General features: G+C 39.9%; 1 protein-coding gene across 8 annotated transcripts in view; it reads right to left on the bottom strand.

Moving 5' to 3' along the window:
* The window catches only part of LOC121693845 (C-terminal-binding protein 2), an 80444-nt gene that overhangs the window by 29789 nt on the left and 26060 nt on the right, over positions 1 to 24595 (bottom strand). For all 8 annotated transcript variants that reach the window (XM_042073529.1, XM_042073534.1, XM_042073535.1 and 5 more), the window contains 2 exons: positions 21886 to 22047; positions 12655 to 12809 (listed from right to left, as the gene is read on the bottom strand). In XM_042073529.1, the coding sequence (XP_041929463.1) occupies positions 12655 to 12809; positions 21886 to 21943 (213 nt within the window). In that variant the 5' untranslated portion in view covers positions 21944 to 22047. The remainder of the gene's footprint in view (positions 1 to 12654; positions 12810 to 21885; positions 22048 to 24595) is intronic.

Raw genomic sequence — 24595 nt, 5'->3', positions numbered from 1 at the left:
ATTGACTGCTTGACATGTCATTTTTATTTTTCTGTACAATAAACAAATACATCTGCTTTATGCCGCAGAATTACATTCATATTTGGCTGACTGCAGACGTGCCACTTCCCTCCCCATATTCCAAGATTAAGATAGTAGCCTATACAAAAAGCACTTCATACCATCATAAAATTTTTTTTTAAAAACCAATAGCTATTTGCAATTTGACAACGAGGACGATATGAACCTGTTGCATTTAGTTAGATGTCCGAGTCACGCATAATGTTTGAAAACCACTGGCTCGTAATCACAATAATTTAACACACGACAGTTGGATAGCCTACTTCATCATGTCCCCATGCCTACATTTTTGTGAGCAGCATAGAGATAGTTAAAAACAATGAAGTATGGCTCTCCGTTTAGGACATCGAAAACGTATATTTTTAATAGACTACCGTCGAAGATGCTGACTTGCAAAAGCCTCGGGATAACACGTTATCGCCACCATCATCAGTCATGCCCCTTGATCAAAGTGGGGAATGAAATAAAAGTTTGAGAACCACTGGCTTAACAAGTGCAGTCCAGAACACAGAATCTGTTGCAATATTCTGATGATCGGCGATGATATCGGCAAATGTTTGTTTTCCAAAGTAAGAATTTCACTTCACCATGCACCTTCGACAATGAATAGCTCATTACACTTGTTACTGTTAAACGTAGGCCTACCTGGTATCATTACAAACATTATTCTCTGTCCTAAAACTGGCATATTTTATGGCATTGTGTCATGTAAGTTCGTTGCAAAATCTAGAGAAATGTGTGAGGTGGTCAGCGGGGGACAATTGAGACACACATTGGATTGTGTTATTACTTGAACACTCCACACTATCCACAGCTGTGGTAGGCCTATCAGGGGCAGGAGGATTACTGTTAGCGCAGGCTTTATATAAAATTCTTCAACAGAAGGCCTCAAATGTTGTCTTGTTTGTGGAGCGGTTTGCTTTGCTTCTGTAATCTCGGCTTTATTGAAAATGAGGGCTTCCCTCAATGACCCTCCGAGAATAAATAAAGGTTGAATGAATGAATGAATGAATGCCCAAAATAAAGGCCTGTGGTTTGCGCAGCCTACAGTAAATAACAGACCCGCCAGAATGTGTGTTATGATGCTTTTTTACGAGCAAGGTGTTTTTGGTACCCTACACACACTGCATGTTCTTAAATAACAATGATCATCAGTACTAATATTCGACCATTCATTTGGGTAAATGGGCAAGCGTGACCACCTTGATTGGCTGATGATTGTAACGCGGGCATGATTCCAAACACCTCCCTTACAATGATGAGTGACAGGTGACAGGTTTCAGAATGCGTGCCTACACAAGGACGGAAGATAATGAATAACTGGGGCCGTAGGCTATTCACAAAGGCTTTTATCTTACTACTAGGAGTAGGCTACTCCTAAATCGCACTTAAAGATTTTAGATTGGAGTTTTCTCTTAAAAGTTATTCACAAAGCCTTTCAGACAACTCCTAAACTAGGAGTGAGTCTTCGTGGCTATGGATGACGTCATTACTCATGCACAAGCTTGACTGAAGTGACCACCTTGATTGGCTGACGATTGTAACGCAGGAATTCCAAAACACCTCTCTTCCGATGATGAGTGACAGGTGGGAGAATGCGTGCGCTACACAAGTAGTGCGAAGGACGGAAGATGATTAATAACTGAATAAAAAGGCCTAGCCTAAATGAATAAAGAGTAATGCAAAACAAATAGCCTAGTATCCTAATGAAACATAGGCCTATGGATTGATGCAGTAGCCTACCTTTGCAACATTATTAAATTAATCTGTCACCATATGCCTAGGCTATGTTTGCAAAGAGGAGAACATTTTAATTTGATTCACAATGAAACGTTACATTTCATTTACATGTTAACAATGAGTAGTTTTGGTTGTTGGTGGCATTACTGCATCCCTTTTATGAATGCAAAATTGTTCCCTCGCGATTGGAAGCTCCTGTTGCGCATAGGCTACGCATTTCAAAACATCGCAACGTAAAATGCCACAAAAAAGCTGTTTATGAATAGGTCTTAGTGAGTTAGGAGTCCTCTCGACTTAAGCGCTACTTTTAGGTCTAAAATGCTTCGTGAATTACTTTTTGTGAAAAAAGTTAGGAGTGAAACGCCCATTATTTTAGGAGTAAGGAGTCCTCTTGACTTCTTTTAAGCTGTCAAGCTTTAAGCTGTCAAGCTCTCCATAATTAACCATTAATTTGTAATTTTATGCTTCCACCCTGTTGTTTCCTATGGAGTTGTTCGAGCTGATGTCCGAGTCTGTTGAGGCTGGACTGTCATTGGCTCATCTGCGTTCTAAGGGTGGCGCTTAGCGACAGGTCAATTCTTGCATTAAACTTGCATTAAGCCAGACTACAAGGCCATCACCAAATCTAATCTCTAGTAGTTGCCTAATGTTCAATTTCGCCAATGACATGTCAACGGTACTTGAGTGTTGTGTTGTTAACTAAGATGTTATTTTGCATACCAAAGGACACTGGGAAAATAGGGGGTGGTGTTTAGCCTTTACTTGCACATTAGCCTACTTTTAAAACTAGAAAATGTATTAAAAAATCCTCTGTTGATGAAAGTTAAATATCCAAACTTTTTCTAGTAACTGTCTTTATGTGGCTCTTCTGAGATTAAAAAAAATAAATTTGGTAAAAGTGGCTCTCCAGGCAAAAAAGGTTCCCGACCCCTGGCCTAAAGCGTCCAGCATATGATTTTGACAATGTGTGTGCGCATGTGTGTTTGCATATGTCGGTCAATCGTAGCGGTCTGCATAATCTTTGCAGCCAATGTTACAATGTATCTCTGTAAACATTGTTGCAATGCCTCTTCATATCTGCCTCGTTTTAATGGTTAGGTTATATAGCTACGCTACGACAATGCCTAAGAGAGTCATCATTCTCAAAATAACATTTAACTCTCAGCCATAGGTTTTCATGCATGTCTGGATAATGGGTGAAGAATGTTTAGGAGACAAACACCGGACTATGCACGCATGTTTTAGGCATAGTGCAGGCCCTTTTCTCTGACTGAAAGTGCGCAGAACTTGTGCATTTACATAATAATATTTAATACATTTTCCCAGGGCTGACACACCTGAACCCATTTGGATGTCGACAGGTGAGCGCGAAGATTGGATGTCAAGGATGCGTAAGTAAACTGTTTTTTGCAAAGTCGGCAAACTACCTTATCTTTAACGGTTACTTTACCATCTACAGTGTAGAACCTAAAATATTTCCAGAGTTGGGGTCGTAATTGTCCGCTCAAGCTGGCTGTTCTGGGGCGCTTTTCCCAAAACCATAGTTGCTAGCTAAGTTAGCAACTTTGTTGGCTGCAATGCAATTTCCCATTGTTGCTAACAGGTTAGCAACTATGTTTTTGGGAAACACACCCTTGTGCGTTATCTTCCATGTTCCATGCCTACACTACAATTTTCCTGGATTTTGTCTGATGACACGTAATGATCGAATAGTCAGCAACCCAATTCATTCAGAACTGGTTGCCTAGCAACGGGGACGCTGGCTGCTCAAGCCCCTCAGTCTGACTTGTTTTTATTCTGATTTTTTAATATTTACCATTTTATTTATGATAATTTTTCTTTAATTCTTGTACATTTGTTTAGTTTAGCTGTACAGTTAGATAAGCTTAGCCTTTTTATTTCAATTGTTTATTTTGTTTTTCCATACTTGTACTGCATTTTCCCTGCCTCTGAACGTACCTGCATTGTTTTTCGTCTGGTGAGCAGCTGTTTTTTTCTGCCGACTGCGAGGTGACTAGGGGTGTCACGATTCTCCAAATCCTCGATTCGATGTAATATTCGATTTTAAAGTCACGATTCGATTCTCGATCTTCAATCTTTTTTTTTTAATAGTACTATTAATGCATTCCATATATTTACTTTTTGGCCTTTTATTTTGAAACCGCTTTTTATTTTGAAACCGTTCCAACCGCGAGGTTGTAATGTAAACAGAACTAACATTAGGCTAAAACAGAGATGTCAACATAGTGAACACAGAATGATAATTTGATTGTTTCAGCACACTCCGAAGAGACCCAAGGTTAGTGTTCATGGAATATGTACTTATCAATGTGCACTTTAAGTCTTAAAGTAACTTTGGACTGTAACTAGATCACCTTTTAGTTAGTTTTAATTGACGTGAATCAATGAATACTTCCACACCGATTGAAATCGTGACACCCTTAGAGGTGACTGGTCTGCACTGCTGGCTGTCACTTCGAGGCCTACTCCCTTGCTGCCACAATCTGGACTTTGAATAGTCGGTTTACTATAGCCCTGAAGACTTGACGTTAGGCTACTTATCAGATAGGTTTAAACGTTAGCCTACTTCACTGCTTTTGGATTTGCTGCTTGCTTGTGTGGCGGAATCTGTGCTCGCTTGCTAGTGTCTCTCTCCCTTTCCATCCTATGCTGGGTTCCTAGTCGGTTTACTTTCCAGCTGCTGGGTATAGTTTGTGTTTCGGCTATGGGGGGCTTTCAGTACACACCCCTTGAACTTCGACAGTTCACTTCCACCGACCCCATCAACAATGAGGTGCTCCACCTTTACTGGGTAGGGGGGATCCTCCGGCGGAAACGCTACTTGCACAGAGGCGCACGTCGCTCTCTCATCACCCAAGGGACAGAGGAAAGCATCCCTCTGAGAACATAATCATCTCCACAAGATCTCTTGCCAAAACAATGCAGATTTCTAGAGCAGTTTCCAGTGCTCCCGCTATCGCCTCTACGCCCGGAAGTAAAGTGACTCAACATCTGATCAACATCCAGACTGGGGCTGCTTCAGTGAGATTACGTGATGTGAACATTGCTACATCCACCAGATCACGTGACTCCTCACACCTTGGTACATCAACTCAGAACTATTCATAGAATCTAAAATGGCTGTTCAACGTGTGATCATTCACCATGACTGATCAGACATTCACCATGAATGATTTTATTCTGTCTTCTAACCTTGATTTTTTCTTTTTAACTGAAACTTGGTTAAAGGTGGGTGAGCATAGCCAATTAAAGGAACTTTAACCTCCCAGTTACAACTTCTTTAGCTCTCCTAGAGTGCTGTAGGTCCTAGTCTGGTATCAATCTTAAATAATTCTCTTTCCTCAAGGTGTGTGCCTGACCTTTTCAAGACAGCCAGTGTTCAGCCCCTCCTAAAGAAACCTGGCCTTGATCCTTCCATTCTAAAAAAACTTTCGTCCAATCTCTAAATTGCCCTTTATCTCCAAAATTCTGGAAAAGGTGGCCTTGATGCAACTTTCTGAAGTGTTGAAGGGCAATAGCATCCTGGAGAAATCAACAATGAGACAGGTTTTCGTCCTATGCATAGCACTGAAACTGTTCTTATCAGGGTAACTAATGATCTACTATTGGCAGCTGATTTTGGTGAGCACTTGGTCTTGGTGTTGCTGGATTTCACCGCTGTTTTTGATACCATTGATCATGCCATTTAATAAGAAGACTAAGAGAATGGGTTGGCATAACGGGTCCTGCTTTGGACTGGTTCAAATCCTATTTGTCCAACAGGACATTTTTTGTTTCAATAGGCAATTTTACTACCTCTACCTCAGCTATTAGTTGCGGTGTTCCCCAAGGTTCAATTTTAGGACCAATATTGTTTTCCCTGTATATGTTACCTCTAGGTCACATAATTCGCTGCCCTAACATATCATTTCAGTGCTATGCTGATGACACACAGCTGTACCTCTCAGTCAAACCAAACATGCTTAACAAGCTAACTGTACTGCAGGATTGCATAGCTAATGTGAAAGACTGGATGTCACAAAATGTCCTACAGCTTAACTCTAACTTTGTCAGGGCCAATGAAAAGGACTTCTGTACACAGTTCTGGCAGTTCCCCATAATCAGAGGTCAATGTGATATAGCCTATATCTCCATATTCATGTAGAAGATTAAAGGAACACGCCACCCGTCAGTAGTAATCTATGTTCTACAAACTCAATAACATCCACAGCGGAAAAAGAAGGTAAGAAAAATAGTCAGAAAACTTAGATGTGTAAGGCAAGCAAGCAAGTTTGGCGGTTGTTACTAAAAATGTGAACATGCACGTTGCACTGTTGTGTGGTGAACTTTCAGAATGAATGGAGTCGGCGTTTCTTTAATATTGAGGCACCATAGTTTGTCCGATCGGCCTGCTGGTAAAATGAATTGCGCTGTCTGTCTGAAAAAGACGCGCTCCCTTCAGAACAGGCTTGTCATAGTGTCACCCTGACATGACAGTGCGTAAAGTAGCCTATAATGTGAATGACTTGTTATTTTATCAAGGATTTCTTTCTTTTTGCAAAAAATAAAGTACAATAGGCATTAATTAGTAGGCCAGCAGCATGTTGAAATTATGTGGCAAATTGCGTTTTTTATTACAATGATACAATTGTAAAAGGACGTGACCGAAGCTGAGGCAAGCCAGGCAATAGGCCCGACAGTAAAAGCAATTTACAAAAGATTCACTGAACAAAAATGCTGATGTGGTACATGAAAATGTAGCTAAAAATGTGGAGAATGCAATCAAGCATTTTGGACGATTATATATTGGCACAAGCTGGCAGAATAGGCAACATGCCGATGTGCGTTTTATTTGGAGACTGTTTTGAGAGACAGAGACTGAGTTTGCTGCTGATATTCTGGGGATAGGCTACAACATAGCCAATGTAGGACTTTAGCCTTTTAATATATTTGCTGCATTGGATCAGTCTTTCTAGAACAGGCAAGAGCTTTCTAGCCTCACGTCAGCAGCGCTGCATCACCCATATAGGCCTACATTAAAACAACCAGCGGATGGTGGGCGGGTGCGGTTTTGAAAATTGGTCAAAAAACTTTGGTGCTGATGGATGGCTGATGGATGATAAGTTTTGCTATGCAGTTATGGTTGATATAATAGCCCATCAGCGCATCTCTAGTGTGTGTGCACCTCTCTCTCGCTCAGAGAGGAGGGGGAGGCTGAGGGGTCGATCAAGCATGGATTCTAAACTCTGTGGTGGATAGGATCTACAATTAGGTGTTAATTAATATTACTACGCTAGGTCGAAGTACTCCCAAGTGCTATTGCGCCACACATTGTAGTTCTCCTGTTTATTCACTTGGAAAATCGCCACGTTTCATGTTGTGACCGTAGACATTTTTATCAACTACTCGTGCAACTGTATTTAGGTCGGGAAAACGTGGATGTTTTTGATTACTTCTACGTCTGGCTACGTCTAAGCCCGCTAGCATCGCAACATGCTAACATATTCGCGCTGCGCACCAGAGCGTTTGAGTGCACGTACCGACACGGGAGAGGTATGACTCAACTTGTGAAAGTTAAGGTAAGAACATATATTACTACTGACATTGGGTGGCGTGTTCCTTTAAGTAATTGTCAAATGAAAAGCTCTTTAAGATTTCGCTGGCTGCCTTTTGCAGACAGTTATATTGCACACTCAACAATATACACATAATAGGCAATCAGAAATGTTTCACTGTTGGAGAGTCTTCAAAAAATCTTCAAAAATGACCTCTGTGCTAATAAATTATTTAGAGGGCTTGCCAGGTAAAAGCCTTTCCTGTCATTTAATTACAAATGTAAATAGCAAGAGTTACTGAATGATACAATGACATCATCTGGAATCGTGGTCTATTGTCTGATGATCATCTTCTAGCATTCTACAAGGGGCTTTGGAGCGGTCAAGTGGGGCAGGGGAAGGAGAGGGCTTTACTGAGGCAACAGGACTAAACCACAGTGTTGAATGTTTGACTGAGAAATGCCAGTGTTGAAAACTACCTTGTTTCAGTCTCTACTTTTCCTTAGTAGTGTGGTGGTAGTTATCTTCTACCACCTCCCCTCTCTCCCTCGGTGTTTCTGCCCTGCACTCCATTTATGTGTTTTGATTCATCATTCTATTCTTGTGTTCCTTATGGTCTCTGTCTGCCCTCATTCATGGGTTTGTGTTCAGTTATTTGTTGATAAATAAAACACTGATGCGTGAATATGAATGATTGTGCATAGTGTTTCAATATACAACAACGCTCAGGACAGTGCATATTGCAGGTTACAAGTGTGCATGTGTGGCCTGTAAACTACATGTACCAAATTCACAGATTCACAGACATTAGCTTAATTCTTATTTTACATTCAGAGCTCTTTTGGATTTCATATTGGTCATTGACTTTCTGATGGCTTGCCTCTCAAATTATGGCTGCAAGGGTGGTCTGGGGTTGTCCAATGATCTTGGTGCTCGTCCTAATGGCTCTGTTGAAAGGCCCTTTGTTCAGCTCACTCAGGGAGCCAAACCAGAGACTTTCTAATGAGGAGACACAGCACTCAAAAGATCCTCCATAGAAAAGCATGGGGTTAGTTTGTAACGCCAATATTGTAACGCCAGTTGTCTACACATATCCCTTCATATGTGAAGCTGCACAGTAATAAATGCACTTGAGTGACAAATCTGCGATCTCTATGGTCTCTATCTATTGTGGTTACAATCTTTTGAGTCCTACCACACAAGGTGATGTTATAAATGAAATCGATACCCTGAATCATGCAAGAACCTCTTGTGACCTTCACAAACTCATTACAACATACAATAGTCCAAGGAGCAAGTACCTGCCAAAAGCTCCATAACTTACAGTCAAGGACTTTGTTAGTACCACCACCACAAGTCGAATCCCGACTGAGTGAATGAGAGAGATGACGGATCCTAAGAACTTCTGGCAGTCAGATACATAGCTTGGACTTGGAGTCTGTAGCATGACCACTGTAGTCTGCATTCTAGTCTCTGAGTGAATCAGGTTCATTTCCTGTACAGCTCAAAAAAGCCTTTCCAGACCCAATCTCAATTGACCGATCCCAAGCCCCGCCCTCCCATTGTCAGTCCCATAGTTACTGTTGCTACGTCGGACAAGTTTGGCCGGGAAAGTGTGAGAGAATGTGTGTTCAACATGGGGACACAAGTGCCATTTAGCCAAGTACAACGACTTTCTCCTTAATCGGACACAACAGGTCAGGTTTAATTCAGTTACCTCTTCTCCTATGACCATAAACACAGAGGCCCACATGGCTGTGTGCAGTCTCCCATACTACACTCTACACCAATCAGTGTAGAGCCCTTGCCCCCAAACACACCTATTTTAAGTATGCGGATGACACTGCCCTTGTGGGGTACCTAAAACCTGGAAATACATCACTGGATGACTTTGAGGAAGAAGTAGGAAGCTTTATTAAAGAACATATTAACAACAAAAACATTATTTAACAATTGTTTAGTTAAGGCATAACTTGGATGATTATAACAACGCATATCTATCCAATTTTTTTGTATCAGCAAATCCCTGAACTGTCCATGTTTGTAACAGGCCAGCAGTAGGCTATAGCCGATTGTTTTCTGTGCTACCAGTTAGCCATGAGTATCTGTCATACTATGTAACATTCAGTAGCCTACACTAGCCTTACCATCTTTTTTTGAAATATGATTTTTTGGAACTGGTCTTCCTGCTGCTTTGATCCTAACCTTCACACTGTATTTGAATGTATAAAAGATGGACATTGTCATTCACTGTACTCTTTATTTCACAAGCAGTAAAACGAGCTTTCTGTTCAACACAAGATTCTTCGCTGTATGACCGCAGATAACGTTCTTGCAGAGTAGGTAGCTGCTCATTGGTTCACCGTTACCGCTAAATTCCAGAGGCTCTCGCTAGACCCGCCCACTCAAACGGAGGAGCTTCCTCCCTTGCCCATTGAAAACGACGGGACTGACGAGCTGCTGGGGTCTGAGGCGTTTATAATGGACTTCAATGTGGGGCTTGGCCAATCAGAAACATAATATTTTTTTTTCCTACTTTACTGTTGTGATATATGGGTCATTCTATAATTCGGGGTACATTTCCCATCTCCATGATAAATATTTAGTTATTATCAAAAAATAAATCTTTATGGAATCAATTTTGAACAATTATGCTAATAAAACAACCTTTCACCAATAACAATGCTTTATATTTATTTTAGACCAAATTTATCCACAAAATATTAACTAAATGACTACACCCCATATTTTTGACTGTCTTCGACTACAGATTTATGCATTCAACTTGACCAAACATAATGTTATTAAGTCTAACAATCTACATTTTTGGTTTTAAAAAAAAAAACTAATTTTTGTCCATCTCAAAGTTCTTGTCAATTCTGTTATAAAACTGCTTAAAATCCAAAGACTTTGAATATGAAGCATGACAACAGAGAGAGTCAATTCCTCTGAGAGGAAACTTTGGAAAGGCAGTGAGATGTTAAGCATCTTCTCTCATTAATTTGAACAAAATGTTGAGGATACACCAACAGTAGATTAATTATTCGTCAAATCTGTTATTGCGTTATTGGAGTGAAACTCTCGCTCAATTTGTAAAAAAACTATAATATGATTAAAATCCATTAAATTCTGGTTTTATACATGTCATGCGGTAGTTAGTTTGAGGTTAGAATGTGGAGCTAAGCCACAAAATGATGGGAAATGTCAACTTTATTATCGTCAATTCTGTTAATTCTGTGTTAATTCTGCATAGATTATTGAGAACAGAGTTGACAATGATGTGTTATCAACTCTGTTCAATAGCATTTAATGAGAGCGTCAACTCTGTTTAAGATTTTGCTCTTAAAATTATGACTTTTAGAAAATATGCACCTCTTGGAAACTTGCCAGTGGAATGTGTTTTTGTTTTTTTTTTATTTCAGGACAAAAAGTAGCAATCTAATCAAATTTAACCACATGAATTCCAATACAAATTTCAAGTTTTTGCCTGAAATTGCACTGTGCCTATTTACGAGGGCATTGATCCGACCTCGTTACAAAGGCTAGAATATAGTTTTTTCTTTCTGCCGGATTACAAGCATCTCTCAACTGACCACATTTCAGCCCTTGATATCACTTAGAAACACAACTGAGCCCTAGCACCAGGTCTTGTGAAGCTGTGTGCAAAAGTAGATCAATACAGAATGAAAATATGAGTGCTTTAGACCATTATTTGCCAAGGTATGCTCATGCGTTTTGTAAAATGCCTATGGAAACTCCCTATAGGACTTTTGGTTATCCGAAATGCATACTGACAATCAAATGCTTACTGCACATGAACCACTTTGTGTAGAAGCATAATCCTGGTCTCAAATGAAAGGTAACACTTTGAGGTTTCTTGTGTGGACTATTTAGATTGTATGTCAGGTGTTCTGATATAGACTGACTACACAAAATATGGAATAATTACAAAAAAGTATCTATTTTTGCATTTACTTTGTTGGTTCAATGGGTGTGTAACTGTGTATAAGATAGACTATACATCTGTACAACTAATATTGGATAATAAAACATGAAGATTCAATTTCTATGGATTCTTGTGAATATTTCAGTACCCCAATATGTTGCATCTACTTATTGCGCTGCAGCTACACTGCAGCCAGAGGTCAGGGTAGCACCAAAAGCGGAGGAGGGGGGCATTTTGGATCAAATTTATTTGAGACATAAGATTAATCTGAGAATATAAAGCACTATACAGACAGTACATGAAAGAAGTTGTCATTTTTGGATTCCCAAGAGTCAAAGCTTTCAAATGGTGTATAACATTACTATGCTACATAGCAATATGGTGCATACAATATATTTAGAATGTTGGGGGGAGGTGGGGGAGGGGGGATAACCGTCCCGCCAGCGGGACACTGAAAATTAACTGAAGATTAAAGTTGCTTCAGTGACTGTAGAGACAAAAGTTCTCTTAGGGAAGGCATCATTTAAAAAGGTATCACATTTGCTAATTATATGTAATTTACCGAGTTTGTCTCTAACAGAGTTGACAGATTTTTCTGTTATTACATAATTTTCATATAAATATGTGAAGTCTTACAGGTTTAACCTCAGCCACTTGTCATGTTAACTTTGAAGTGTGTTCTATGACATGTTCTATAAAAAAGTTTAATGATAAAAACTCATTACATTTTTTTGGTTTCTCTCTACACTTGAAATGTACTCATAAAGGAAACACTGAACCTTTTTTTCTTTTCATACACAGGTGTTTCAAAGTGTGGTCATTAAAAAAATGCCAATGGGAATTTGTAGTTTGTATTCATCATATATAATTAAATCACTGAAATATGGAAACTATACAGTATGTGATACTGGCTAGTAAAAAAAAAAACAAAAAAAAAATGTGTGTGTGTGTGTGTGTATGTATATATATATATATATATATATATATATATATATATATATATATATATATATATATATATATATATATATATATATATATATATATATACACACACACACACACATACATACATATACACACTGGTCCAGTAGATTCATCTACAAGCAACCTTGGTAAGTCAAAAAGTTAAATGTGGACCCTGCCTTAAGATTTAGATCAACACTACCATCGTTGGTAAGTTTAAGGGCAGTAAAAAAGGACAATTTGTATAAAATAGCATTACAACTTTAAATGTGTTTCTGTTTTCTTTGTACATACTTTCTTTTGTCCACTTTTCAGTCACTGCAAGACTATGCAAGAGGATCCCATGGTGGCAAAACCACAAATGGTTTTTATGAGGACTTCACTCACCTTTTCATGAATTTCTTGGGTAGACTGGGCATCACAGAACGCCACCGTGGCCACATCCTTCAAGACAGGCATTTCAACAGTACAATCCCGCCCATCTAACAGGGCTACTAGCGGGCGTGGGTGCATCGGTCCATTCAGGATTGGGGGACGAATGCCTGCAGAGATCACATGAGATTTAGAATTCATCTTAGGGTGTTTTCACACTTGGTCCTTTTCAGCCTTCTTAACAAACTCAGATTGATGACTGTGCATATGTGACTATGGCAACCAAACTCAGACCCCTCTACGTCCCAAGGTAGTCTTAATTCGGTTTGCTTTAGTCTCAGCACGGAGCGGACTAGTGCTAGTGTTTGGTGCCAATCTTAGATAGAGAAAGGCAAAAAAGGTGTTTAAAGAAGACAAAAACATCATTAGGCCTACTTCTTGCCATTGAAAGGCGTTGACTGGAGAGGCACACAGAGAAAGGGAATTTACTGCTTAGTTGAGCTGCATCTGCCAGTGTACATAGCCGCATTAGTTTAATTAGCCAACGATGATGTGACAAAGAGCCTTTTTTAGCCAATTACGGTACAAATAATATAAAAACACATGTGTTGACAGGGAAACAACTAGGCACAGAATTGAGTTGGAGACTACATCGCTAGTTCTGCATGTTTTCAACCAGCCCATGTGACCAGTCTATGGGTGTGACCTCACCCCCAGAATTTAGTAATTGTGTCTGCCATCTTTCTTTTAAAGGTGCTCTAAGCGATGCTGGGTAACATCACTTCTGTTGACTTTCAAACAAAACAGAGAGCTAGCTCGCTACTTCCTCCCCCTCCCTCCTGTGCTGCTCCCGTGCAAATGAAACTCTCCTAAACGCGCATCTCGTGATTTGCTGGAACATTTTGTTATGTTTTTATGAGCTAGGTTTGCCCAGGTTGTTTTTGTTGCCATTTTTGGAGCCACTTTTGGGCTGTCCACAGAGATTGCGTTTTTTTTACAGTGTATTCAGGACACAGACAGCTAGCGGTTGGTTAGGTGATGTTTGCAGTTAAGTGGTATAAAATGCTTTAGCCTAAAAAAACGTGTGGCATCGCATCGCTTAGAGCACCTTTAAGCTAACAGGCTAGGCTCTTGCTCTGCGGAGAAAGCTGATAAGTAGAGATTAGGGGTGTAAAGATTAACCGATACGTATCAGTATCCGTTTTTAACGTGTAAGATACGGCTACATCGATACGTGAAGCCCCGTATCGGAAAAAAACTGAAATGAACCGGTCGTTATATCGATTTACTTATTATGAATCGGTTAACAACGTTTTCTGCTCGCTCAGACTTCCATTTACGTTCCAAGCAGTGCGTTCGTCCCACTTCCGGTTTTGAAACTATACGTGGTACGGAATTGTGGGTAATGCAGTTCGTTTTTGGTTACATTCATTGCCCAAAGTTGTCATATGACCTCATTACCCATACATCTACTGCAACTTAAGCATGTGACAACTTGCACTCGGTTGGCTTTTGTTTTTCGAAATCCAGCGTGAAATTAAACACTTATAGCATTCCTAAACAGCAACGATAGTCTGTAGAGTAGCCTTACCTTTGATGAAGGGATTTCCTTAATGTTAAATAATAATTTGGCCCTAGCTGCTAAAACGATGCACAAATTATTAGCCAATGATTTTGTTCATATTCACTCAGACTTGTGGCATTATAGGTTTCTGCATTAGGTCTACTGTTGGAACAAAATAAGCCCAGAGAGTTTATTGATTTGTAGGCCTATTTTATTCTTGTAGGCTAGGCTATATGAGAAAAGGCCAAGAGTTTCTTAAGCACTTTTATTTTGGTATCGTCTTACCTCAACAAGGCTACAGCTCCATGAAAACAATCAGATATAACTCTATAAAATCTGTGAAGCTGTGTTTGACTGAAATGTAGACTATTCTTTTTCATTTCAATACAATATATGAAACACACCTCAGTTTAGATAATCATATTCACACATTTTTTTTGCCTAATTGACAACCATGACCATGATAATTGAGAATATAAAATTAATGTGCACCATGAGCAAATGATAAAAAATCTTTCAGAATGCTTTCCATTCTTGAACTGCATCGAATTGCATCGCATCGAATCGTACTGAATCATTTTTTATAAACATGTATCTTTTCTTGTATCGAATCGTGCCCATGTATCTAGATGCGAATCGTATCGTCTTTTACATGAGAGATTCACACCCCTAGTAGAGATGCACCGATAGATCGGCTGGTGACCGGAATTGGCCGATTTTCACGTGATCGGCCATGATCGGCGACTGGCCAGTCAGTCTGAGTCATACCGATTTTATGCCGGTCAAATGCACTCGTGTGCCGCAATTGTAACAACACCCAGCTGAGTTTGCAAAGTTTGAAGCAGCTAGCAATCAGGCCAACACTCTGGACTACTGGATGTAGGGCTACAAATAAAGTGCCAATAGGCTACTGAGTTTTTCTATGCAGCGAACGCTGTGCTTTGCATATTGCGTGGAATTTACCAACAACTTCACTTCATTAGGCTACATAAACATCGCTCATCACCGCCCGTCCCTGCCGCTAAGGCCATCCTTAAAAATATTTTCGTTTGCCGTAACCCGACCGACCCTGTCAATTTAGAACCGACCCAAATATTTATTTTTTTCCCCTTTTAGTCCGACCGACTTGCCGGTTGTAAACTTGCGTTAATACCGACCGATTGTTTTTTTTACTCTAAACAACCAATACAAATGCAATAAAATAATATTTCTTTTAGTAGGCCCAAGTATTGTGAATATAAATTGCCTACATGCAAACGTGGCTCACTTAAAAAAAACCCTGTGGCGTCATCTCTACACCATTGGTTTTACGCATGTCACACTATATGGCCTACGCTTCGTTTCATTCACACAAACTGATAACGCTTTTACTTGGCACGAAGTTCTGGAAGAACTGTGGCCAGATCTTTTCTCATCCCTTCTCCCCCTAGTCTAGCGGTGACCGTGTCGGAGTATTGAAATTGGTTGTGGTCTATTCAGCATTTCTCGAAATATGTGTCCGCAACATGGAGACTGCTGGTTCGCGGAGTCGTGGAGTGAAATTAGGCCCGGTGCTTCATCTGATAATTTGCTGCGCAGTTGATCAAGAAACCGCGGATCGACGAAAAAAGAAAACAAACGTTTCTGCTATCGATGTCATTAAACATGGAGCCCTACAATTAAGTGGTCGTATGAACATTCATTCAATGCGCGTCTGCGCGAGAGAAACTGAAACTAATCGATAACGTTGGTATCAAAGCTCCGCTTCAACCTGTTGGAAGGCTATTTATTTAACGAAACTTAATAGAACGACGTTGTTTTTTGGAACTTCCTTAGAAACAGAGCAGAGACTGTATAATACACTGTATAGCATTGAGTATTGTATAGTCAAATTTCAATATAACGTGGCCAAGAGCTATTGTAGCCTTCTTTCTGGGTACATGTAGATGAGCCCTATGACCCAAAAGTCTGCCATGACCGGGCCTCAGGTCAAAGAAGTTTGAGAAAGGCTGGTCTATATAACCTGCATCAGAATGATGTTTGCAATGGTGCGCCTGAAGGCACGGTTTGAAGACCCAGTCAGTTACGTCACGATATGCACATTTGTGTAAATTCATTCCTACGTAATCATGACCAAAATTGAACTTTTTTTTTCAATTTTGAAAAAAAAAAAATATTGACCTACCTACCGACCCATTTTTAATTTTTTTTGGCTGTTACTGCAAACAAAAATATTTTTAAGGATGGCCTAATTGCGTGCCCAAAGCTGAACCACAAGCACAGCTGAATGGAGATAACAGATTTCGGCTATTAAAAATAATCAAAGTTTAGCGATCATAGGCTACATGATAATAAGATGTCAACAAGCAGCGACATATAGCCTTAGTAGTTCTACTCCACTTATAAAAAAATAAAAAAAATATTCAAACTATTTACTGCACGTAGACTAGGGCTATGCCTAAAATATCCTAGTCTAGCAGATTGAGAAGTGGATGTCGTGAAAGTGAACAAACAATATCCTATTAGAAAGGCAAACAAACGTTAAAGTTGCTTTTGACATAGTAGCCTACAATGAAGACAACTGATGCTCTGAATACTGAATCAGCTGTCTCTGAAAGTTTCTATAGCCTAATTGATGCATTTAACCGGAATTTGGATTTAAGTTTTTCATCGCAAAATAGATGTGCGCTGTTTTCATATAGGCTTTGGTGGAGCACCTATCGCTATTAGCACTTCTCCTCCCCTATGTTTGCGTGTTAGCCTACTCCCACTTTTCCCTCGCCCTCCCATAAATTTATCAATGCATATAAAAATATGTTCCATGGTAGCATGTTCAAATGTATCATGAAAATTGTTCTTATATCTTTAGTTGGATATTGGATGTGAGAAGAAGAAAAAAATGGGTGTTCCATAATAGTGCATTTATATTAGTAGTCTGTGAAATGAATGTCCCACACTGGGAAGCATTATAGTTTGATACTGCAGCTGAAGTTAGACTTGAAGAAGAATCTGTCTGCTCACCGGTTACATTTTTTTAACAGCCATTTCATTATTGAGTGAAGTTGATTGCATTTCTATATTAGCATGTTCTATTAAAGAAAAGCTAGAAAATAACTATTTGTGTGTGTGCTGTAAAATGGTTAGAATAAATGAAATCGGAAGGTCAAACTCTATGAAAAATCGGAAATCGGCCCAAAAAATTGCAATCGGTGCATCTCTACTGATAAGTAACTACGATGGCGGATGGTAGTTTTGAAACTGATATGGCAAAAGGGGATTTTGAAGATTGAAGATATGGTGCAGGAATCCAATTCTCATTGCTTTTACGAGCCCCAATACAGCGAGGAACAGGAGTCCTGCATAGGGATCGACCGATATATCGGCCGGCCGATATTTGCATTTTTTACGTGTATCGGCATTAGCCGATAAGCGGCTGCGCTCGCCGATAGTTTTTTCCCGCATTATTTACATACAGGCATCCACAGGCAGCTCTGTGTTGCTGGAGACGCTGCAATTCACGTGCAGACTGCCCCTCCCCCACTAGCAGAGTGCTGAAAGCCTGCTCTTCAAGACAGTAAACTTTAAACTTTCAAAGCATCTTTTAACTGTTTGACTTAGCTGAAATATTGCCATACACTTTGAAAGTGGAAGCAAGTTTGTGGGTCCAAATGGAAAACGCTGATAGATAGATACTTTATTTAATGCCGAATGCCTCATCTATAAATCTGCTTGCCATTGTATTTAGGGAGCTGCAAATAGCTAAGCTGTAGGCTATCCGTATGCATGCGGTAGCGGCCTAGCTGTTACGAACACTGGTCAATCATATGATTAAGTATGCCGACGTTGTTTCGTGGTATTTGTGGGAGTTTTATTCAGCGACCACCTGGCTGAGTTTTGGACGCGTGTGGTGTGTCTCTCCCTCCCTTCGAGCTGGGGGGAGTTGCCATCGCAGTGATATTACAGCTTCAATAATGAGAGACGTGTTATACGTAGTTGAATATGAATTCGTGTTAACGTTTATCATGTACCAGACATAAGTGTACCGTGTATGCCTTACTTGAGTCTAGAGCCGTTTGCTAACGTTATCATTATCAATCCAGTTCAATGTTGGTTGAGTTTTCGTCAGCTACCAAACAGAAGTTTGTGTGTGCGTCTGGTCTCTCTCACTCAGGGGGACACACACAGCGTGCACTACCTGAAGGAGAGCTTTTAAAACTTTGAGAGATATGTTTTTATACCTTTTAACGTTGATGCCGTTTAGAACAGAAACATCTGACACCACGTTATTTTCCTCTGCTGATTTATGTTCTGTGGTTGACAAATCTGGCAGCTTTTTTTAGAAAAATATAGACATAGAAAAATTGAAACCATGCAGTCGTAAATTACAAATCAAGCACTTTATTTCAATAACTACTTTTTAGGCTTATTGTTTTCTTAAATTATTTAAATGTGTTGACAAAGGACATTTTGTGCTGACCTGAATTATGTCTTATAATATGTCAGCAAGCAATGCATCATCAAGGCTGTGTTGTAAGATGTTGATGAAAGCCTTTTACCCTTGCACAGTTAACCATATGCAGTGCACCAATCCATAAGTTCAATAAAATGTTCATTTTTTAAATTGAGACTTATAACATTTGTTATCATCATTTGTGTAATTATGTGTCATTTGTATGATGTAAATTGAGGGAGCAAAAGCAGTATCGGCTCCAAATATCGGCTCAAGAAAATCGGCAGCCTGCATCGGTCATCGGCTAAGGCTGATGGAAAAAAAAAAAATCGGTATCGGTACATATCGGTCGATCCCTAGTCCTGCAGCAAGACCTGCTTGTCAATTAGTAGGAAAGCCCAGGCCGACTTGAGCAGGGGTGGTGTCAGTGCTCTCGACGGTATGTGTGGAGCACCATAGCTTTGGAAGCTAAGCTAACAGGCTAGGCTCTTGCCCTGTGGAGAAAGCTGATAAGTAATGACGATGGCGGATAGTAAATTTGAAACTGATATGGCAAATGGGGATTCTGAAGATCTGGTGTGCAATTCTGATGGTTGTTATTACCTGTAATTGTCTTTTTTTACATGTCTCGTAAAATATGTAATGTTTTAGCAGAAAATAGTCCTAATGAATTATTATTGTTACGAGTCTAGGAAATCCTAGCTCTAATGTTTTTGCGAGGCAACAGCACTGAAGCGGCAAATGAGTCCTTCTCCACCGTGTTAAAATAAACCATTTCATCCATTAGAGTTCAGAATCAGGATCAGAAGATCTCCGTCTTTCACTGTAAGACTTGTTGACAGCTGTAAGACAGCAGCGGAGTAGTAATCGGGATTGGTTATTTGTAAAATTTGTTTACTTCGCCCTCCTATAGCCTGGACCAGTGTTGCCCAAACTTTTTTTCTGGGGACCCACTTTTTAAAAATCACAGACCATCACGACCCATTTCACTTCAGATCTAACATGCAACCACCAATATAGTTTTAGCCACAGGTTCTCAAACTTTTATATGCCCCCCTAACCATTCTACAGTGCCATATGTATACGTAATAGCGCCTAGGTCTGGCCTACTACCACTGCTATTACAGGGATTGTTGATGTACTGACTCCGTTTCCCATAACTCTGCAATCTCAAATACACATGAAACAATGTTAAATATTTTCAAAGCTATAAAATTCTCGCTCAGTTTTGTACAAACACAACCTCAGGTTTTCCTCATCCTGCTTTGAACACAGTTGTGTTGCATTTTCAGCACCATCAGCGTGGAAAGTTACCTAAAAGATAACGTTTTAATGCGCATCCAAGAGTTTGGGGATTTTCTTGCATTCTATGCAATAGTCACTCTTCACATAGTAAGCTGTTCCTGTATATCTAAAGAGAGATGTTGTAGGCTACGTTGCGTTGCAGACAAATGGATCCATAACAGAGTTAATTCCGATGTAAACATAGCAAATAACAAGTCATTATATTGTAGCCTATTTCTGGAGGTTTCTTTGGAAAGTTGAATCCGCAAGTTAAACGTTTGCTTGTTTGTAGGCCTTATACTAAGGCTGTGTATTGATGTTGTGACAAGCTATGTTGTTGTAAGAATGTGAAATGAATAAATATCAGAACAAGAGGCTTTTGCGCAATAGCCAAAAGATAATGCGCTTTTACTGTAGACTAGTAGAGTTTTCGAGGTGGAAAACAAGAGGAAATAATAGCTTTTAAAATGTCCATTTAAATTGTAGCCTTATATAATGCACTGGTGTGCATTTTAAATCTGAAATAATAAGGAATGTGAGGAGGCTGCTTTTTAGGCAATACTTTAAAGAGTGCATCTACAATCGAAACTATCAGCCTATGACGCAAATTGAATAGCCATGCCCGGTATACGGATATCTGCTTTAGTTGACAGCATGGTAACTAGATTTTAATCGGTCAACGGGAGCAGCTGTCCGTTAATGTTCATGCTGATTCATGTCCCTTGCATTTTGCAACTGCGAGGTCCATAGCAGGCACCCCTCAGAAATGTTTCATTTTGCGAGTGAGATGCACGCTGCCCCCTCTGCGACACGTTCGCCCCCAGTTTTACAGCTATTCTAGGGCCGTGACTGTGGTAAACAAACTATATCCTAATAGAAAACTGATAGCTTTCCTGGTTAAATGGTAAGCTAGGCCTATTACACAACATAAATTGTTCTGGAGACAAATAAAATCTCCTGCGACCCACCTGTGGGTCGCGACCCAGTCTTTGGGAACCAATGGCCTGGACTGTGCGATCGCAGCCCCTTACTTTCACTTTCCGCTGCCCTCATAGTCGGCATGGCTGATAGCCTAATAACGTGGGATGCATAGCGTATGAGGTTGGTACAGACTACTGAAGATTTTAGATGAGTGACCACGATAGTAGTCTTAGCTTTTTTGCTAGGCCCTGCGAAGGCTGGCAATGTGGAATATTCCGCTGGTTGGTGCACAACAAAGTGTTCAGATTGGCTGTCTATCCATTGTTTACGAAGATTTCACTGGAGCAGATCTTCCACACAACTTCGGTAGCCTGGTCACTATGTCTGTCTGTCCACTTTCATCAGGCCATAGATAGTCTATATAATATTTTTTTAATGTTATACATTTTTTATGTAGAAAATTATACATTTATTTCTGTACCCCCCACCGACAATATCATTGTCTATCGCAATGTTTTACCGTACACATCGTCAAATGCCAATTAAAGGGACATCGCCCAATCCTACTTTTCAAGTAACCAGAGTTTAACCATAGAGCTTTTCGCAACCAGATCTGCACTCCATAAGCAACCAGAGTTTAACCATAGACCTTAAAACAACCAGCGGATGGCGGGCAGGTGCGTTTTTGAAAATTGGTCAAAAATAGTTGGTGCGGATGGATGGCGGACAGATGAGTTTTGTGATGCGGTTGCGGATGAAATAATAACCCATCCATGAATCTCTACCCTGTACTACTATATGACAAAAATGTTTTTATTTTAGTACAGCTTATGATAATGCTGTGAGACTTCATAGCATACAGTATGTTGGGGGGCGTCAACAGTCATCATTTTGTCAATACGGTTACCATTCCACCTCTGCCATAGATGATTTGGCAAAGAGATCAACGATTATTGAGCTTGTACTGGTTTAGACATTTAGCCTAAATAATTATGTTTAAAAAATGGTCTAACTGGCAGTCAACCAATATTTAGTGTGAATATCTGACCTTCACAGATGCGGTCCAGCCTCTGTCGTTTGACTTTGTGTTTGTCCATCAGAGCCATTGACTGGCAAAATGTCTGCAGGACCAGCACGAGGCAGATAACAAATGCAACAGGGCCCAGAACACTTCAATATTCAGAAAGAGGGTGACAAGCTCCACAGGTGCCTGTAACAAAAAGACAGTCCATCATAATAAGAAGTGTGACAATGTTTGCTGATGAGAATTGTGACAAAGATTTTGGGCAAAGAATTAAATTGTATCTACCAAAAAACACACATAAAATTCATACACTGCTCAAAAAATAAAATAAGGGAACACTTTTTCATGGGAGTATAGCATGAAGTCAGGCAAATTTGTGGGATGTTGATCTGGCCAGTTATGTAGCAGAGGTGGCTGGGAGTCAGTTTTACCTCCTTTGGTGTCAACCAAATTAACAACAGGTGCACTACAGGGGCAACAATGAGACGACCCTCAAAATAGGAATGGTTTTACAGGTGGCGGCAACTGATATTTTTTCCATTTTTATCCTTCTTGACTGATTTTTCATTACACATTTGGCTAGGATCAGTGTCACTACTGGCAGCATACAAGGGTTGCACATAGGGCTGGGACAATGTGTCGACGTTAAAGTAAACTCTGCTAAGGTCTTATCACAACATAGTACATTGAGGAGACTAAACTAAGTTAAGTTACAGTATGCAATCAAGCAGTATCTCAAAGCTAACGTTAAAATACTGTTTGGGTGTCAATTTTAGCATGCTTACTTGCAGCTGCTTATTCGTTACTCATGCAGGGCTCATTTTATTGACTCTGAATGTTTGCAAAATCCCGATGTAAATGGAAAAGTGTTTTCCAAGACTCAAAAGTGCTTGTCCAAAGGAGAAGTACGAACCGTTATTTGAAATAACTACGTTATGAATTGCATCCACACATCAGCAGCCTTTTAACTGTGTTAATGTTAATTGCAAGGATTCCCACACGAACGTCTTAAAATGACAGGCACTCAATTAGACATACACTACTAAACTTTATTGAATGCTACCTCTGACTAAGAATGCATTACTTTGCACTTGTATAGTCTTTTATTTTGGAATCTTAAGAGCAATAAACATATATTGCAATGTTAAAGAATTCATGTTTTTTTTATTCATATGTGTAAATAAACATGTATAAGTTGCTATTAGTGAATTAATGGGGAGATAATCTAATCGAAATCGGCCTGAAAAAATGAATCGTTAGATTAATCGATGCATCGAAAAAATAATCGTTTATCCCAGCCCTAGTTGCACAGTAGGGCTGTCAATCTTCCTCCATAATCCCATTCGAATTTCATTCATTATTATTGTTAATCAATTTATTTTTGAATATTTAATGCTCAAATTTGGCCTATTATTAATATTTACTATGCATCTCTATACACTGTATAAACGGGCTTATGCATTGCCAATGCCACTATAAACGTGTGGTTGACTTGATATATTTAACAAAAGCTGAGTCTATCAAAGACATCTGTGCAACTTGAGTGGTTTCAGTTTCTTTTGCGCAGACACGCACACACACTGAATGAACGCTCATACCACTACCACTTAATTGTATGCCTCTATGTTTGATGACGCCAAATTAACAAGTATTTCCTGATTGGGGAAAAGTTTGCTTTCTTTTTCTCCATCAGCCCGCAATTCTATCAATCACCGGACATAGAGGAGAGAGACAAAAACCCAGTAGGCTAATTCTTGCCTGTTTCAGCTGTGGTTCCTCCTCGGACTGTTTACCTACCTAGCTTGTCAGGGTGTAGCGTTATCAGATGACAACGAGCAGCCTGAGTGCACGAGTGATATTTCATTTGGGCCTTAGCCTACATATTCTGCAGATTACGACATTGTTAGGCTACTTGTTATTTTTCTGTTTTCTGATGGATATCCAAAAACGTTCCACACATTGCTTAAATGGTTAGGAGTGCTGATCTCCATGGGTGCATCGCTTCTGCCATATTTTGATTATGCATTAGACATGACAAAAGCATTAAGTTCACATATTCGCTAAAGTTACCCAACGCATACTCCCCAAAACACCACAATCCAATAGTAATTTCAAAATTCGATGTGTTGATTTTTTAAATATTCGATTTAATATTCCGACTTCCGAAATTCGTTCCAACAGCCCTAGTACACAGGTAGTCCAACTCCTCCAGAATGACACACCAATACGTTCCATTGCCGTCCATAACCAGTATCTGCTCCTTTGTGCAAGGAGAAACAGTAGGAGCCATAACCTCTAGCAGGCCACTGTTCAAGTTCAAGTAGTTTTATTGTCATGTACTTAAGCTCAAGAGCCTGCTGAACTTAAAAGAATAAATGAAAAGCAGTAATTAAGGTGTATTTTGTGTGTGTGTGTGTGGGGGGGGGTGAAATGGTGTATGTGTGTGTGTGTGTGGGGGGGGGAGGGGGTATGTTGTGTGTCTGGGTGGAAACTGTCTCTGCATCTGCTGACCAGTCTGCATACTCTTGTACCTTCTACCAGATGGTAGGAGGAAAGACACTGTGGCTGGGATGACTGGGGTCAGCGAGGATTCTCTTGGCTTTTCTCCTGCAGCGCTGGCTGTAAAGGTCCTGGATAGTTGGTAACTCAGTCCTTGTGATGCACTGTACTGACCTGACCACCCTTTGCAGAGCTTTGCGATCATGGGCGGTGCTGTTACCATACCATGCTGTAA

The sequence above is a fragment of the Alosa sapidissima genome, chromosome 20 (assembly GCF_018492685.1).
Source record: "Alosa sapidissima isolate fAloSap1 chromosome 20, fAloSap1.pri, whole genome shotgun sequence".
NCBI lineage: Eukaryota > Metazoa > Chordata > Actinopteri > Clupeiformes > Clupeidae > Alosa > Alosa sapidissima.
This window is presented reverse-complemented; position numbering and strand designations above follow the sequence as displayed.